Source organism: Crocuta crocuta, unplaced genomic scaffold, assembly GCF_008692635.1.
Source record: "Crocuta crocuta isolate KB4526 unplaced genomic scaffold, BGI_CrCroc_1.0 scaffold36, whole genome shotgun sequence".
Lineage (NCBI taxonomy): Eukaryota > Metazoa > Chordata > Mammalia > Carnivora > Hyaenidae > Crocuta > Crocuta crocuta.
The window spans coordinates 15,906,061-15,922,814 of record NW_027532203.1 but is presented as its reverse complement, the minus strand read 5'-3'; the positions used below and the strand labels follow the sequence as shown (position 1 = coordinate 15,922,814).

Sequence of the window (16,754 nt, the reverse complement as noted above, 5' to 3'; positions counted from 1 at the left end):
TAAGAACTGCATTGAACATAGTGATTAATTTGAAAGCAAAATTAACAACTCTGTCACTGAATCCTCTTGTCCATAAACACAAGATAGTATCTTCTCTCCATCTATTACATCACAATTTAGTATCTTTCATTTAGGTACTTTGGCCGAGTTCACTGTAGTATTATTGCCATTATAAATACTATCTCTAGGAGTGACTGGATGGCTCATTTGGTTAACCGTCTGACTCTTGATTTCGGCTCAGGCCATGATCTCAGGTCGTGAGATCGAGCCCCACATTGGGCTCTGCACTGACCGTGCGGAACCCGCTTGGAATTCTCTCTCTCCTCCTCACCTGCTCATGCATGTGCAATATTATAGGTAGATAGATAGATAGATAGATAGATAGAAAGTACCTCTAGGTCACATTTTTGAAGTGCTTTGTTACTGGTATGTAAAAATTATATTTGTTTTTGAATACAAACTTTGGAAGCAGAAAATTCACTCCACTTTCCTAACAGTTCTAATTTTAGAGTTTCTTGAATTTTCCATGTAGTCAATCACAACATCTATAAATATGGACATTCAGATTTCCTCTCTTCAATTTTTAAACCATTTACATCTTGTTTGAGTTCAAATGACCTGCTCAGAATTCTGATACAATGCTGAAGAAGAGTGGTAACACAGAGCATCCTCTTTGTTCCAACTTTCAAGAGAATATTTCTAAAATTCTCCAATCTATGGGGCACCTGGGTGGCTCAGTCAGTTAAGCATCCAACCTCGGCTCTGGTCATGATCTCACGGTTCATGGGTTTGAGCCCCGCATCGGGCTCTGTGCTCACAGCTAGCTCAGAGCCTGGAGCCTGGAGCCTGTTTCAGATTCTGTGTCTCCCTCTCTCTCTGACCCTCCCCTGCTCACACTGCCTCTCTCCCTTTCTCAGAAATAAATAAAACATTAAAAAAAATTCTCCAATCAAGTATAATGCTTTTTTTTTNCTCTCTCTGACCCTCCCCTGCTCACACTGCCTCTCTCCCTTTCTCAGAAATAAATAAAACATTAAAAAAAAATTCTCCAATCAAGTATAATGCTTTTTTTTAAATATTTACTTATTTTTGAGAGAGTGTGTGAGTGTGTACAAGTGGGAGAGGGGCAGAGAGAGAAGGAGAGACAGAATCCCAAGCAGGCTCTGCGCTGTCAGCACAGAGACCAACATGGGTCTCGATCTCACGAACCAGGAGATCATGACCAGAGCTGAGATCAAGAGACAGACACTTAACCAATTAAGCCACTCAGGCACCCCTCAAGTATCATGCTTTAACTACAGGTTTTTGTACATACACTCTATTAAGACAAGGAATTTCTTTTCTACCCTTATTTTGTGAGAATTTTGCCTTGTTTATCATGAATAGGTGCTGAATTTTATCAAATCCCTTTGCTGTATCTATTGACATGATTTATGTTTTTTTTTTAAATGAATCGCATTAAGAGATTTTCTAATATTAAACCACCCTTGCATCCCCGGAACACTGCTATTGACATCTGTTCTTTTTACTACTTTGCTTTATTGCATTTTATAATATTTAACTTATAAGCTTTATGATTACATTTATGCCACTTAATAAATTTTTGCCACTCAACTCAAAATCCACCTGTAATTTTCCTTTATCAGATTTTGATAAATGTGGTATCAGGATTATGCTTTACTCATAAAATGAGTTGGAAAGATTTCCCTTTTTTCTAGACTTTAGATGAGCTTTTAGAAGACTAGTATTACTTCTTCCTCCAATTTTCAGAAGAAACCATAGCTAAAAATCAGCTGGGCCAATAATTTTCTGTTTAGGATTTTACATTACAAAGTCAGTTCCTTTAACAGAAACAGGACTATTTTGATTTTGTGTCTTTGGGGGCTTTGGTTACATTTTTTTTCTAGGAGTGGAGGAAATCTGTCCATTTCAATTAATACTTAAAGTTTATACCATAAAATTACACATAGTACCCTCTGAACGTTGTTTTAATATCTTTGGGACCTGTCCTGATCTCCTACACACTCTCCGTAATATATGTTTGTAACTTTTTCTCTTCTTGATCATCTTTCTAGGAGGTTATCATTTTTATGAGTTTTCATATATTTTGCTTATAGTAAAAAAGTAGAAAGATTTAAAATCAAAGGTCTAAGCTTCTAAAAATCTTAAAAAAAAGCAAGTTAAAGCTTCAAGTAAGCAGATGAAAGGAAATAAAAAGTAGAAATTAATGAAAAAGAAGAAAATCGAGAAAAGTGAATGGAATCAAAAGTTGGTCTTTTGAAAAGACTTAGAAAGGATGGAAGGAAGGGAGGAAGGAAGGAAAGGAAGAAGGAAGGAGGAAGGAAGGAAAAGCCTCTAGCCAGGCAGAGGCAGAATAAGAGAGAAATGATACATATTCCAACATTAAGGACAAGAGTGATAACATCTCTATGGCTAGTACAGATACAAAAAGGTAAGTGGAAAAAACAGTAATAAGAAAAAAACAATAAGTTAAAGTCTACAGGAATAAATTCAATACCTCAGAAGGAATGTATAATAAATTCCTTGAAAGATACAAACAATCAGAGTTCAAAACTTAACCAAATACTATGGCCAAGTGCAGTTTATCCCAGGAATATAAGGTTGATTTAATATTCAAAACTTAATCAGTATAATGAACTACATTAACAGACTGGGAAAAAAAATCCATGTGATTCAGAATACATACAGAAAGCTTACAACTCAGTAATAAGAAAAAAAAAACCAATTTTTTATTTTTTTAAATATTTATTTTTGAGAGCACATGCAAGAGGCAGAGAGAGAAGACAGAAGATCTGAAGCAGATTGTGCTATCAGTGCAGAGCCCAATGTGGGGCTCAAACCCACAAACCATGAGATCATGACCTGAGCCAAAGTTGGATGTAACAGACTGAGCCGGCCAGGTGCCCCTCAAAAAAACAATTTTTTTAAAAAATATTTTTTATTTCTAGGAGAGAGAGAGAGAGAGACAGCGTGAGCAGGGGAGGGTCAGAAAGAGAGGGAGACACAGACTCCGAAATAGGCTCCAGGCTCTGAGCTGGCAGTCAGCACAGAGCCCGATGTGGGCTCAAACCCACGAACCGTGAGATAATGACCTAAGCAAAAGTCGGACGCTTAACCAACTAAGCCACCCAGGCGCCCCCCAAAAAAACAATTTTTTTAAAAGGAAGTGTGAGTGGGACACCTGGGTGGCTCAGTTGATGAAGCATGCAACTCCTGATCTCAGGGTTCTCCATACCATGTTGGGTATAGAGAGATTACTTAAAAATACAATCTATAAAAAAAGAACAAAAAACAAACAAACAAACAAAAAACAAATAAGGGTATAAGGGTGCCTGGATGGATCAGTGGGTTAAACCTTGGACTTTGGCTCAGGTCATGATCTCATGGTTTGTGGTTCAAGCACTGGCATCCAGCTCTGTGCTGACAGCTGGGAGTCTGGAGTCTGCTTCAGATTCTGTGTCTCCCTCTCTCTGCCCCTCCCCTGCTGGGGCTCTGCCTCCCGCCCTCCCCACCACCCTTAACAATAAAGAAAACATGAAATAAAATTAAACAAACTAAAACCTATGTACTTGTGTTACTTGGACACAAAGAAAATATCAAAGAGGAAGATAAAAATCAGTTTGGGATTGGTACTCACCAAAAGGACTAAAACTGAAAAGACTTAAGTTATGTTACATTGTTTTAAAAAATACAGAACAATTAATTTCTCAGTCTTCTCTTTGTTCCCTATTCTTTCACTTACTCCGTATACAAGAGGCAAACCTGTTTGACAATTTCTGCCACAACTATAAAGGGGAAATGAAACAGAGGAAAAATGAACTCAGTGACAACAAAAACATTTACCTCAATTACTAAAGAAACTGTTTTAAGAGTTTTTCTCCCACTCTAATGTTTATTTATTTTGGGAGAGAGAGAGCACAAATCTAGGAGGGGCAGAGAGAGAGAGAGAGAGAGAGAGAGAGAGAGAGAGAGAATCTCAAGCAGGCTACATGCTGTGAGCACAGAGCCTGATGCAGGGCTCAACACCATGAACCATGGAATCATGACCTGAACCGAAATCAAGAGTTGGACACTTAACCAATTGAGCCACCCAGGCACCACAAGAAACCATCTGAGAATTTTAAAAAATTTGTTTTATATTTATTTACTTTTGAGAGACAAACAAACCACAAGCAAGGGAGGGGCAGAGAGAGGGAGACACAGAATCCAAAGCAGGCTCCAGGCTCTGAGCTGTCAGCACAGAGCCCAACGCAGGGTTCAAACCCACAAACTCTGCGATAATGACCTGAGCTGAAGTCAGATGCTTCACTGACTGAGCCATCCAGGGGCCCCTTAATTTTTTTAATGTTTATTTATTTTGGGGTCAGAGAAATACAGAGGGTGAGCAGGGGAGGGACAGAGAGATGGGGAGACACAGAATCCGAAGCAGGCTCCAAGCTGTCAGCACAGAGCCTAACATGGGGCTGGAGCCCACAAGCCACAAGAGCATGACCTGAGCCAAAGTCAGATGCCCAACCGACTGAGACACCCACGTGCCCCAATTTGGAGAATTTTTAACAGGCTAATGGTCACTCATAAAAAAAGCACTTCGTAAATCTGAAGAAAGACACACCATTTCTGAGTCAGGGTCATGCAGAAACATCTACCAGAAGGAAAAGAAGGGAGAAATGCTAAAGCCACAGTAAATCATGTGGAGGGACATGCCTATTCTGTAACTCTGACACTCTTAAATAATGATAACTTACCACTTCGTGAATGGATCTATTAAAGCCATCGTCTTCTGTAAGGATCAGTAAGATTATAAGGGCCATATACACATGGTGTGAATTTCTTTCTTCAACATGATACAGAATCTCAAGAATTGGTAAAACCTATCAAATAAAAATTTTAATTTACTATTCCAATTACTTTATTTAAGACCAACGTTTTCAACCTTAATGCTTTTATTCTATACTGTTTTAATTTCATAATTATAGGTTTCTTTAAAGGAAAAAGAAAACCACACAAACCAGCTTATGACCGAAAATACTTTCTCCGTGTAGATAGCCTGGACAGCAGTAGAGAAAACGGTCACCCTGTGTGAAGGTCGGCCACCACACAAAGACCGGGTGTGCGGAGACCATCTGGGCCAACATGTGACCCTGAGCACAGGGAGATATACCTCCAGCTCAGCAGGAATATGTACACAGTAAGGTATTCTTAGAAACACTAATGTGTCGAACATTATCTTCTTCATAGAAAAGATTGCAGAATAAAAGAAATGAATTGTTAACAACAGAATCAGATCAGCACAGCAAATTTCCTGCCAATAATATATTTTCTAGTCGTAGCCTCACTAAACATTATGGAACAAAAGACAGATACGGACATTAGTTGAGACATTATCAAAATAATCTATACAAGAAATTGGAAACAAAAGTAAACGTATAACCCTCCACCCCTATTCCAAAAAAACCCAAAACAAAACCTTTTCAGTTTTTACTGGCATTATGTCAGCATCTACAGATGACTACTGCCTACATATGCTTATGTACTAACATCCTTACCGGGGAACTTTCGAGAACAGATAGTGTCAGGGGCTTTATGCTTACTGCCATCATCTCACTTAGGATACATCAGGCTCAGAACTGTCTGCTTATTCTCACCTACCCATCATGCAACAGGCCTTCTCTCCAAGCTCTTACTCACACGAGCAGAACACTGTTACATCCGATTTTACTATGTTTTCCACATACAGTTGGTGTGCAGACAGGTTTGTTCAGCATGTTTTTGGTCTTTTCTGTCACTCTGACGTAGGACATACTCTTCAAATGAATTCTAATACTCCATAATACTCTTTATCTTTTTATCTTTATTTTATCTTTAACACTGAAAAAATGGCCACCAAATCCCTGGTGAATCCTGCTATCAACTTATAAAAACTGGTACAGAGGGAGCATTCCTGTTGCCTCCAGCAAGCCGCTGGCTCTGTTAGGAATGCACGCAATTTTATTAATGTATCAACAGCCCACGGGTATCTCTATAGGATGCATTTCAAATATAATATTAACACCTTGGTGAGGTAAGGTTACTTTTCCACTCATGGGAGCATTTTTGTTTACGCGATCGTTACAGACGGAACTCGTGCTTCCCTACAGGAGGTTTTCAGCCACACTGTGAAGGACAGAATACACTGAAGTGCTGTCTGGCACAGGTACCTTAAACTCCAACATTCCAGGAACTGAGTTCAGGCAGACCTCAAGTCCAAGTCTGCTGAAGGGACGGGACACGTGGGGAACCAAGCTGGAATACCACCCTGCCGGATCGTAGCCGCGTCTATCAGAACTTGCTGCGAACAGGACTAGCTATGTGAACTTGCTAGGTGGACACCTAGCACTGGAAAAACCACCGGGGTGTACATATCTTGCAGATGGAAAGCAGTGCTTCTCGGAAGACCTGATGGGGCTGGATCACGGGCACTGGGCAGCTGTTAAAGACCTGTGGCGCAGGGGAGCCGGCCGCGCCGCTGTGTCCTCCTGCGCTGGGGCCACACTGCATGTGCGCTGTCCCGTGCACTGTCAGCCTCCTGCCTTGCCTGTGCCTGCTGGCAGATCCCCATCAGTCTCCAACCATCACCACTGCCATGAGCCAACCACGCCTGCTCGCCTGGGAAAAGAAACTGCTCTTCAAAAGCCCAGACAATACAAAAGGGATGAAATGGGTGGTGTGGTACTTACAAGATTTTCCATATCTGTCCGAGCCAACACGTACGTTCTAACATTACTGTTCTGATGCAGCAACGTGTACAAGAGGAGAGTCGCCTGGTCAGATGTCTGCTGCTCACACAGAGCTGTGTACAAACTGTTGAAGTTAATCTGGAAGGTGTGTGGGATTGACGAGGGAAAAGGACTGCTATCTGGATCACAGGAAACACAAAATCATGAAATACCATGTTAGTATTTTCAGGACCATGCCTCACATAAATAATAAAAGCACTGGCAATGTATACAATCTGATTCCCATTAATCTCATATCTTGCTACATTTCAGGTTCAAAGTTTCTATTTCAATTTTATTTTACTTTTGTTTCTTTTTTCTTTCATAGTTTGTCAAGGTGGTTTCCATATAACACCCAGTGCTCATCCCCACAAGTGCCCTCCTCCATGCCCATCACCCGCCTTCCGCTTTCCCCACCCCCATCAGCCCTCAGTTTGTTCTCAGTATTCAAGAGTCTCTCATGGTTTGCCTCCCTCCATCTCCCCAACTATTTTTCCCCTTCTCCTTCTATTTAAATTTTAAACTTTATTTAAAGAACTAAAGCATGGTGACTATAGTTGATAACACCACTGTATAACTGAAATTTCNACTATCTAAACCACAGTCTTTGAATGATTATAAATATATGTGCAGATACCACTTAACAGAGTGACGTTTTATATTTTAAAAAACGAAATAAAGAAAACTAAATTAAGTCACATACTTTGCCTTCATTTACTATTTTTGGATTAATATAGCTAAATTAAACTGGTTTTAAGAACATAAGCTTAAATAAACAGAGTTACGGGCCCAGGCCAAAGGCCCTTTAATAAATACAATTTGACCATGACATCTGAAATGTTCTGTTACTAAAATTAAATGACCACCAGTCCTAAATAAAGTACACTGAGACAAAGAACATAAACATTTCTACATAAAACAGAAAATCCTCTTGTAAGGGCTAAAGAGAAAAAAGGGCTTCGAGCTAATTTTTTTTCAAAGGAATAACTATGGCTCAAGTATTCACCAATGTCACTAATCTATTTATGAAGAAAATAGCTAGGATAACAACATATTATTTAACTACTTTTAAATTGTTTTTAAAATGTATTTATTAAGTAAACTGTACCCCCAACACGGGGCTTGAACGCAGGACCTGAGATCAGGAGCTGTACACTCCGCCAGCCAGGTTCCCCAGCTCGTTGTAAAGTATTATCAGCATCAGCGTCTATAGTAGCAGATACTGAGCCTCAGACAACTATCCAAACACGTATATAATTTTTTTTGTAAATCTTTTTTTTCAAGTTTATTTATTTACTGTGAGAGAGAGAGTGAGCGAGCATGCACACATATGAGAAGATGAGGGACAGAGAGAGGAGAGAGAATTCCATGCAGGCTCCACATTCTCAGCACGGAGCCCTATGTGGGACTCAAAACCTATGAACTGTGAGATCATGACCTGAACCGAAATCAAGAGTTGGACACTTAACTGACTGGATCACCCAGGTGCCCCTATAAATCTTTTTTTAGAGTCACCAGCATGGTAAAAACCATAAATCCCAGCCCATGTGGGGAAAATTCCTGATACCGCAAAACTGACAGAGCAGAGGCCCCTTTCCTCCCATTAACTGGACTTCCTTAGACACTGAAGCCAGAAAGTTAGCAAGTCAAAAAGAAGGGAAAGACAGGTCAACTGACTTAGAGAATCTAAGTATAATCTTATTGGATAAGAACACTGGAACATGATAGCACAATAAGTTGATTATTTTACTATCTTCAATATCTTGGAAAGAACCAAGACATTTTTTAAAGACACAGAACCACTAGCAAAAAAAATAATAATACTAAACAAGTGAAAGTAAAATTGTAAAAGCACTGCTTTAGAATCTCCACAGGCTTCACTCTTACAGAAAAGAAAGGTGTGCCAACGCATTTTTGATAGCACAGTCCCATACCGCTTAGAGTCTCCTTTCTAACCTGTATGTGCGTGAGAATTCTCTAAAATAATGTCTTCAACTTTACCACAAGGTGCCCTCACTTTTCCTCCCACATTTAGAATATCGGTTATTTTTTCAATGCTAACACTGTATTTTTGACAGTTACAAAAATCATTGTTTTGTGTGACTAACTTATATTTGCAAAGGACAGCGAAAGGAAGCATTGCATGTAATCTGTGAGTATGCAAATGAGTACATCTACAGAACACGTGACTCTGGAAGAAGATTCTGGACACACTATGCCTCTTTACAATGGAAGCAAAGTAACCTGTTTGCCAAGCTGTATTATACCTAACTGCAAAAGGTATATGTGTGATATGTGTATCCATAACATTTATATATTACTAGCTAACAAGTGTGGTGAACTAGCTATTATACTGACAGATTTACATGTATTATGTCTTATTTAATGCATACAAGGACCCGTCATTATTCTGACCAACTTCACAAAGGATGACATAGAGGCTTGGAGAGGTTAACTTTTCCAAGAACAGCCCCAAGTAAAACCCTCTCTTTCATCACTTCATTATACTGCTTCTTACAATTATAGCAATAATAGAATGACTCTTTACTATGATAAATACTCATTTAATTTTTATAAAAATCCTGTGGGGTAGATATTATAACCCCTGCTTTCCACATTAAAGACACTGGTATTTAAAGACTAAAAACTGGAGGCATTTGGGTGGCTCAGTTGGTTAAGCTTCTGACTCTTGATTTTAGCTCAGGTCATGATCTCGTGGTTCGTGGGTATGAGCCCCATGTCGGACTCTGTGCTGGTGGTGTGGAGCCTGCTTGGGATTATCTATCTCCCTGTCTCTCTGCCCTTCCATCTTTCTCTCTCTCTGAATGAATAAACTTAAAAAATTAACGACAAAAAAAAAATAAAAACTGGGATATGAACCTAAGGCAGTTTAACCCTAAAGTCAATGCTCAGAATCCCTGCACCAAACCATCCACCAAAAATATGGCTACCTGAGAAAGGGTCAACCTTAAATAGTGACCTCTGGCCTCAGCATCAGAAGTAACAATATGTACCATATATTGAGTATCTGGCTATGTTGCAAAACCTGAGCTAATCATCTTAAAACCTTACCTTGCTTGGTACTTACAAAAATATTAGGTAACATTATTCCCATTTGAAAGACAAAGCCAGGGAGGCTTGAGGTTAAGTGAACTGTGAGAAGCTTCACAGCTCTGGAGTGAGAGAATGGTGGCATAAACTCCGTCTGCTTGATTCCAAAACTTGTTTGCTTTTTTTGTTCTTTTCAAATTTTTATTTAAATTCTAGTTAGTTAATATATAGTGCAATACTGATTTCAGGAGTAGGATTCTGGGATTATCATTTACGTATAACATATACATCATTTACATTTAACACCGAGAGCTCACATGATGCCCTCCTTAATGCCCAGGACCCATCTTGCCCATCCTTCACCTACTTTCCTCCCCCACCTACCTTCCTCCATCAACTCTCAGTTTGTTCTCTAAGAGTCTCTTATGGTTTGTTTCCCTTTCTCTTTTGTCTCCACCCCCATACCTCCCAACCGATATGTTCATCTGCTTTGCAAAACTTGTTTTCTTAACCAGTAAGCCACAATGGAATATAATGGAAACAGAAAAGTACTATCAAATACATGAGTTTTCGTTTTTTATCTATCAGATTGCTAGAGACTACCTATCATTATTTTCCCCTACAAACAGTGATACTAGAGTTGGCAAAGGTACACCCAACTGGCACACTCAGTTTATTAGAGGAGCCTGGGGTGGCTCCGTTGGTTAAGCTTCTGGTTCTTGATTTCGGCTCAGGTCATGATCTCACAGGTTTATGAGATCAAGCCCCAGGTCAGGCTTCATGCTGTCATTACGGAGCCTGCGTGGGATTCTCTCTCTCCACTCTCTTTCTCTCTCAAATAAATAAATAAACTTAAAAGAAAAAAAAAAAAAAGAAATGTGTATTAGAACTCTGGAAAGGAACATGGCAAAACATGTCAGCAATTTTAAAAATGTTCCTATCCAATAATTTCACTTCTTACCCATGTGAATTATACTAATGTTAAATGCATCCAGCTACTGTATTAACCTGGCTTATGGAGTGTCATCTTTTGATTGGACATTTCTCTTTCAACATGGGCCTATCTACCCATGCTCTACAGGGCAGGTTATAGCCCACAGGCAAGCCCACCACCTATTCTGGAAATAAAGTTTTAACAGAGACCAGCAATGCTCACGTCCTTATTATCTATGCTGGCTTTTTGTGCTACCACAGCCAACTTAAGAGGTGGTAACAGACACCACGTGCCCCTACAGAGGGGTCTGCCCCTTTGCAGAAAAAGTTTACTGAGTTCTAATTTTTAGTTTTATAAAACTCTAACTGGAATACCAACTTTAAATGAAAAACTTCAAAGAATCTATCACATGGAGTTTTCTGGGTTAATTCCTATCCCTAATAGGTGGTACAGGAGGATCTAAATTAAGCACATGGCTGGCTTGGTTATTTCTGGACCAAAAAAAAAAAAAAAAAAAGTAAATTTAAGTGGATCTAAAGAACCCCAGCTCTTATCTAAGATTTATTTGACCTTCCTGAGACTATGGATAGAAACATCTAACTCTTTCTCATCTTTAACCAGTATGAAAATACACAAATGCTCATCTCCACAACTACAAAACAATAAACAATACGGGTAAGCAACCCCCTCATTCTTCAGTAGAAAGAATACTCAGAGAACAAAGTAGCACAAACCTTGTGTGTTCTTAAAGGACATGATGGCCTGTCTGTAGGGGTTCGGGGCATCTGCAGCATCGGTCAGGTTGGCCAGCACCAGCAGAAGCAGAAGACTCTGGTTGGCCAGAGGGGAAGAAAGTTCTGGAGTGGCGGCTGCTTTGCTGCCCACGCCGCCCAGTGTGAAGACAGTCCAGAGGCCAGCTTGAGAGAAAAGCACACAGTTAAAAAGTGCTGGGACTAGGAAGACGGAAATACATACCTCTGTACGATATTGTACACTTTTTCGTATTTAACGCTTTGAAATAACACTCTTTTCCGGCTATTAAAGTAAAAGAAGTCCGGCACATGAAAAGTCTCTTATTGCCCAAGGATATAATATTTTTCAAGACCATCATACCCTACCCCTATAATCTACTTTCACTTCCCAGAGATAACCACCACTAAGCTTCTTCGGTCTTTCTAGATTTTCTGTATATATCAAAACACCTACAAAATTATAAGAAAACTTCATGTACAACCTTACATCAATAGATTTGAAAGCCCAAGCAAAATGCTAAAATATCTAGGAAGATACAAAATACCAAAACTGGCCAAAGACAAAAGCCTGAATGAACAAATAACCTTGGAAGAGTGGAAAACGGAGTCCAAGAGCTAGCCCTAAAAACCAAATCAGGTCCAAAGCTTACAAATAAGTCCACCAAGCTCTCCCTGTACAGACAAGTCCCATGTTATATAAGCAGCTCCAACGTACACGACCAGAGACATATTTACACAACTCACGTGACAACTCATGTATCAGAAAAATCTCCCTGCTACAGAAACTGGACAATGACAGCGTTTAAAACAAGAGGGAGAAATTAAAAGAGAGGTTTATAGATAGACTCAATCAAACAAAAGATGAAATCTTACAGAAAAATTTGTTAAAAGAACGAACGCAGCATGATCATGAAAGTTTTGTCTCTGAAATGCAAGAGTTGTTCATCATTTTAGAAATCTATTAACTTGCAGGCAGGCATTCCTCAGAGATACCGCAGGTTTGGTTCCAGACTACTGCAACAAAGCGAACAGTGTTGTGATAAAATGAATCAAATGAGATTTTTGGTTTCCCACTACAATATAAGAGTTTTGTTTACGCTATACTGTAGTGTATGAAGTGTCCAATACCATTACGTCTGAAAAAAAAAAACCAACTTACATGACTTAATTAAAAAATACTTTATTACTAAAAATGCTACAATCATCTGAGCTTTCTGCTAGCTGTAATCACTGATCACACATCACTATGACAAATATATTAATGAAAAAGTTTGAAGAATTGTGAGAATTACCAAAATGTGACACAGAGACACAAAGTGAGCAAAAAAAACGGTGCTGATAGACTTGCTCAATGCAACGTTGCCACAAACCTTAAAACGAACAAACAAACCAAAAAAAACCACAGTATCTGCAAAGCACAATAAAGCAAAGTAATAAAATGAGGTATGCTTGTTATTCAATGTAGAAACACGGAGGAAAAGATAATCTCTCCAATTTTTAAAATTAAATCTAAAACCTATTAAGAATTCTTATAAGCTAGAAAGGAAAAGTAACCTCTTTGGATTCTAAAGTCCATCTAATCAAAACTCCACAAAGGTCAAACAGAAGTACGCCCCTAATGGTATCACCACCATCACCACTGAACTACTGGTGCTCTGGGTAGAAGTGTTAAAGTAAGAGGGGGCAGAGAAAGGACTTCCCCTCCCATCCCCCAAAAAACAAAAAAATTTCATTATTTGCAAGCAACTGTCCTACAGAGTAGCCAGCAACCACTGTGGGTACTGGGCACGTGAAATGTGGTTCGTCCTCACTTCATCGTGCTGTAAGTATAAAATACTCAATTCCGAAGACTTAATACAAAAGTGAAAAATCTTCTCCGATTTTTAAGTATTGGTTATATGTTGAAATTATAATGTCTTGGACGTATTTTAGTAAAGTGTATTGTTAAAATAAGCTTCACCTGGTTTTACGTTTTCAATAGGACTAGTACAAAATTTTAAATTACATATGTGGTTTGCATCTATGGTTCACATTTCTATCAGACACAGCAGCTCTAGAACATCAAGAGAACTGACTGACACACTATCAGAACAAAGAGATCCTGGTACAGTTTTAGGACTAAAAGAGTGAACTATAAAAAATCAAAAACCTGCTATACACAAGCAATAAATAATTACAAAGTCCCATCACCACAGCAACAAACAGATAATAAAATCTTCAAGAATCAACACTAAAGAGGGGTGCCTGGGTGGCTCAGTCCGCTAAGTGTCCAACTTCAACTCAGGTCATGATCTCACATTTCAAAGGTTAGAGCCCAGCATGGGTCTCTGGGCTGAGAGCTCAGAGCCTGAAGCCTGCTTTGGATTCTGTGTCTCCCTCTCTCTCTCTCCCCCTCCCCCTTCTCCCCTTTCTCAAAAATAAACATTAAAAAAATTTTTTTAAAGACTCAACAGAAAAGAAATATGTTAAGACCTCCAGGCAGATAACCACAGACCTTGAGAGTGAAGGCCGTATAAGATCTAAATTAATACAGGAGTACAATAGATTTCTAGATTAAAAGGCAATACTGCAAAACTACCCCTAATTAATCTAAACATCAGTATAATCACTGTCAAAATACCAAGAGGAATTTATGTAATATTTTGTAACACAGTACAAAAGAAATATTGATGTGGAGGGAGGCTCCTGGTTAAACAGCAAAATTTTTATAAAGCTAAGGTCATTTAAACGTGTGATACTGGCAGTAGACAAATTAGTTGGGTGGACCAGAAATGAGTTCAAGTTCTGAAACAGAGGCACATATATGTGAGAATTAACCTTATGATACAGGTAGTATTCCAAAAGAGTAGAAACAAAATTCTAGAAATGTCTTTGGGACAATAGAATTTAATCATTTTCCTAGTATTTAATTGTAAAAGTATTTGTATAAACCTTGAGTTCAGAAAGCCTTTCTGTTATGCAAGAAACAAAATTAAAGAGGATAACAAAGAACATTAGCTACTGGGTGGCTCAGTTGGTTAAGCGTCCAACTTCTGATTTTGGCTCGGGTCAGGATCTCACGGTATGTGAGCTGGAGCCCTGCATCAGGCTCTGTGCTGACAGCATGGAGCCTGCTTGGGATTCTCTCTCTCCCTCTCTAGCTGCCCCTCCCCTGCTCACACTTGCTCCCCCCCTCTCTCTCTCAGATAAATGTTTTTTAAAAAAAGAAGATACAAAGAATAGTAATTTGACTACTTAAAAAATTAAATACTTATATGTGATTAAATATATCATAAATAAGAGAGTAGGAGAAAACATCTATAACATATAAAAAAGAAAACAGATATTTTCTTTTAAAAGGGGACCTCCCACAAATCAGTAAACAAAAGAAAGCTAACAATCCAAAGCAATTAAGACAAATTGGTAATGGTATATAGAAAATCAACAGTAAGAGATCAGAGTGGTACCAGATTTTTGAAGGATATCTGGCAGTTCTCACTGAAATTAAAAACACACACCCCTATCAAACAGTAATTTTTTTTCTCATACTAGAGAATAAGATGCATAAACAGGAATATTTAATATTGTTTATAACTGTCTGATAAACGATGCAGATGTTCACCAACAGTAAATGGTTACATACACTATGGTTTATCTATACCATGGAATACAATATTAGAGTTAAGATATCCATGTATNGAGGAGGGTCAGAGAGAGAAGGAGACACAGAATCTGATGCAGGCTCCAGGCTCTGAGCTAGCTGTCAGCACAGAGCCTGACGTGGGGCTTGAACCCACGAACCTTGAGATCACGACCTGAGCCAAAGTCGGACACTTAACAGACTGAGCCATGCAGGCACCCCAAGATATACATGTATTAATAAGGAAATATCTCGGGGCGCCTGGGTGGCTTAGTCGGTTAAGCGTCCGACTTTCCGACTTTCGTTTAGGTCGTGATCTCGCGGTTCATGGGTTCGAGCCCCGTGCCGGGCTCTGTGCTGACTGCCAGCTCAGAGCCTGGAGCCTGTTTCAATCTGTGACTCCCTCTCTCTCTGACCCTCCCCTGCTCACGCTGTCTCTCTCTCCTAGAAATAAATAAAACATAAAAAAAAAAGTAAGGAAATATCTCTAAGATATATTTGCTAAGTTAAAAAAATAGTTGCAGAAAACCTGATATTGTAATTTAAAATATCACTCACCAAACCACATATGTATATGTGTGCGTGCGTGTGTGTGTGTATAAATATTAAAGAAAAAAGAAAAACAAAAAAACAGAAGGACTCCCCCAAACAGACTCTTAACTACAGACAACAAACAGAGGGTCACCAGAGGGGTGGTGGGGTCGGGGGGGATGGGCGAAGTAGGTGCAGGGGATTAAGAGTACTTCTCCTGATGAGCGCTGAGTAATGTATAGAGCTGCTGATTCACTGCTGAAGCTAAAGACACTGTATGTTAACTCTATTAAAATTAAAAACTTAAAACCCAGGAAGGACAAAGTGTACATCATACTGGTAACAGAAATGACCTCTAGCAAGCAATTCAAGGAAGACTTTTGCTTTATTTGTGTAGTCAGATTTTTGCAGTAAGAATATATTCATTTATTTCTTTAAAAATAAATGTAGGGGCACACGGGTGGCTCAACTGGTTAAGTGTCCGACTTTGGCTCAGGTCATGATCTAAGAGTTCACAAGTTCCAGCCCTGCGTCGAGCTCTGTGCTGAAAGCTCAGAGCCTGGAGCCTGCTTCTGATTCTGCGTCTCCCTCTGCCTCTGCTCCTCCCCTGCTTACACACACATACACACACACACACACACACACACACACACACACACACTCATTCTCTCTCTCTCAAAAATAAACATTAAAAAATTTTAACAAATAAATGTAAAACACAGCAATCAGACAACACAACGAAATAAAACACATCCAAATTGGCAAAGAAGTCAAACTTCCACTCTTTGCAATGACATGATACTCTACATGGAAAACCCAAAAGACTCTACCAAAATGCGCTAGAGCTGACACATGAATTCAGCAAAGTCGTAAGATATAAAATCAATGTACAGAATCAGTTGCATTTCTATACACCAATAATGAAGCAACAGAAAGAGGTATCAGGGAATCAATTCCATTTATAATTATATCAAAAACCATAAAATATCTAGGAATAAACCTAACCAAAGAGGTAAAAAATCTGTATGCTGAAAACTACAGAAAGCTCATGAAAAGAAACTGAAGAAGACACAAAGAAATGCTCATGGACT

At 39.1% G+C, this 16,754-nt stretch overlaps 1 protein-coding gene across 3 annotated transcripts in view; it reads right to left on the bottom strand.

The window, feature by feature from the left end:
* DYM (dymeclin) overlaps nucleotides 1-16,754 on the bottom strand; it is a 338,993-nt gene that overhangs the window by 193,193 nt on the left and 129,046 nt on the right. For all 3 annotated transcript variants that reach the window (XM_077777573.1, XM_077777572.1, XM_077777571.1), the window contains 3 exons: nucleotides 11,496-11,678; nucleotides 6,738-6,916; nucleotides 4,767-4,892 (listed from right to left, as the gene is read on the bottom strand). In XM_077777573.1, the coding sequence (XP_077633699.1) occupies nucleotides 4,767-4,892; nucleotides 6,738-6,916; nucleotides 11,496-11,678 (488 nt within the window). The remainder of the gene's footprint in view (nucleotides 1-4,766; nucleotides 4,893-6,737; nucleotides 6,917-11,495; nucleotides 11,679-16,754) is intronic.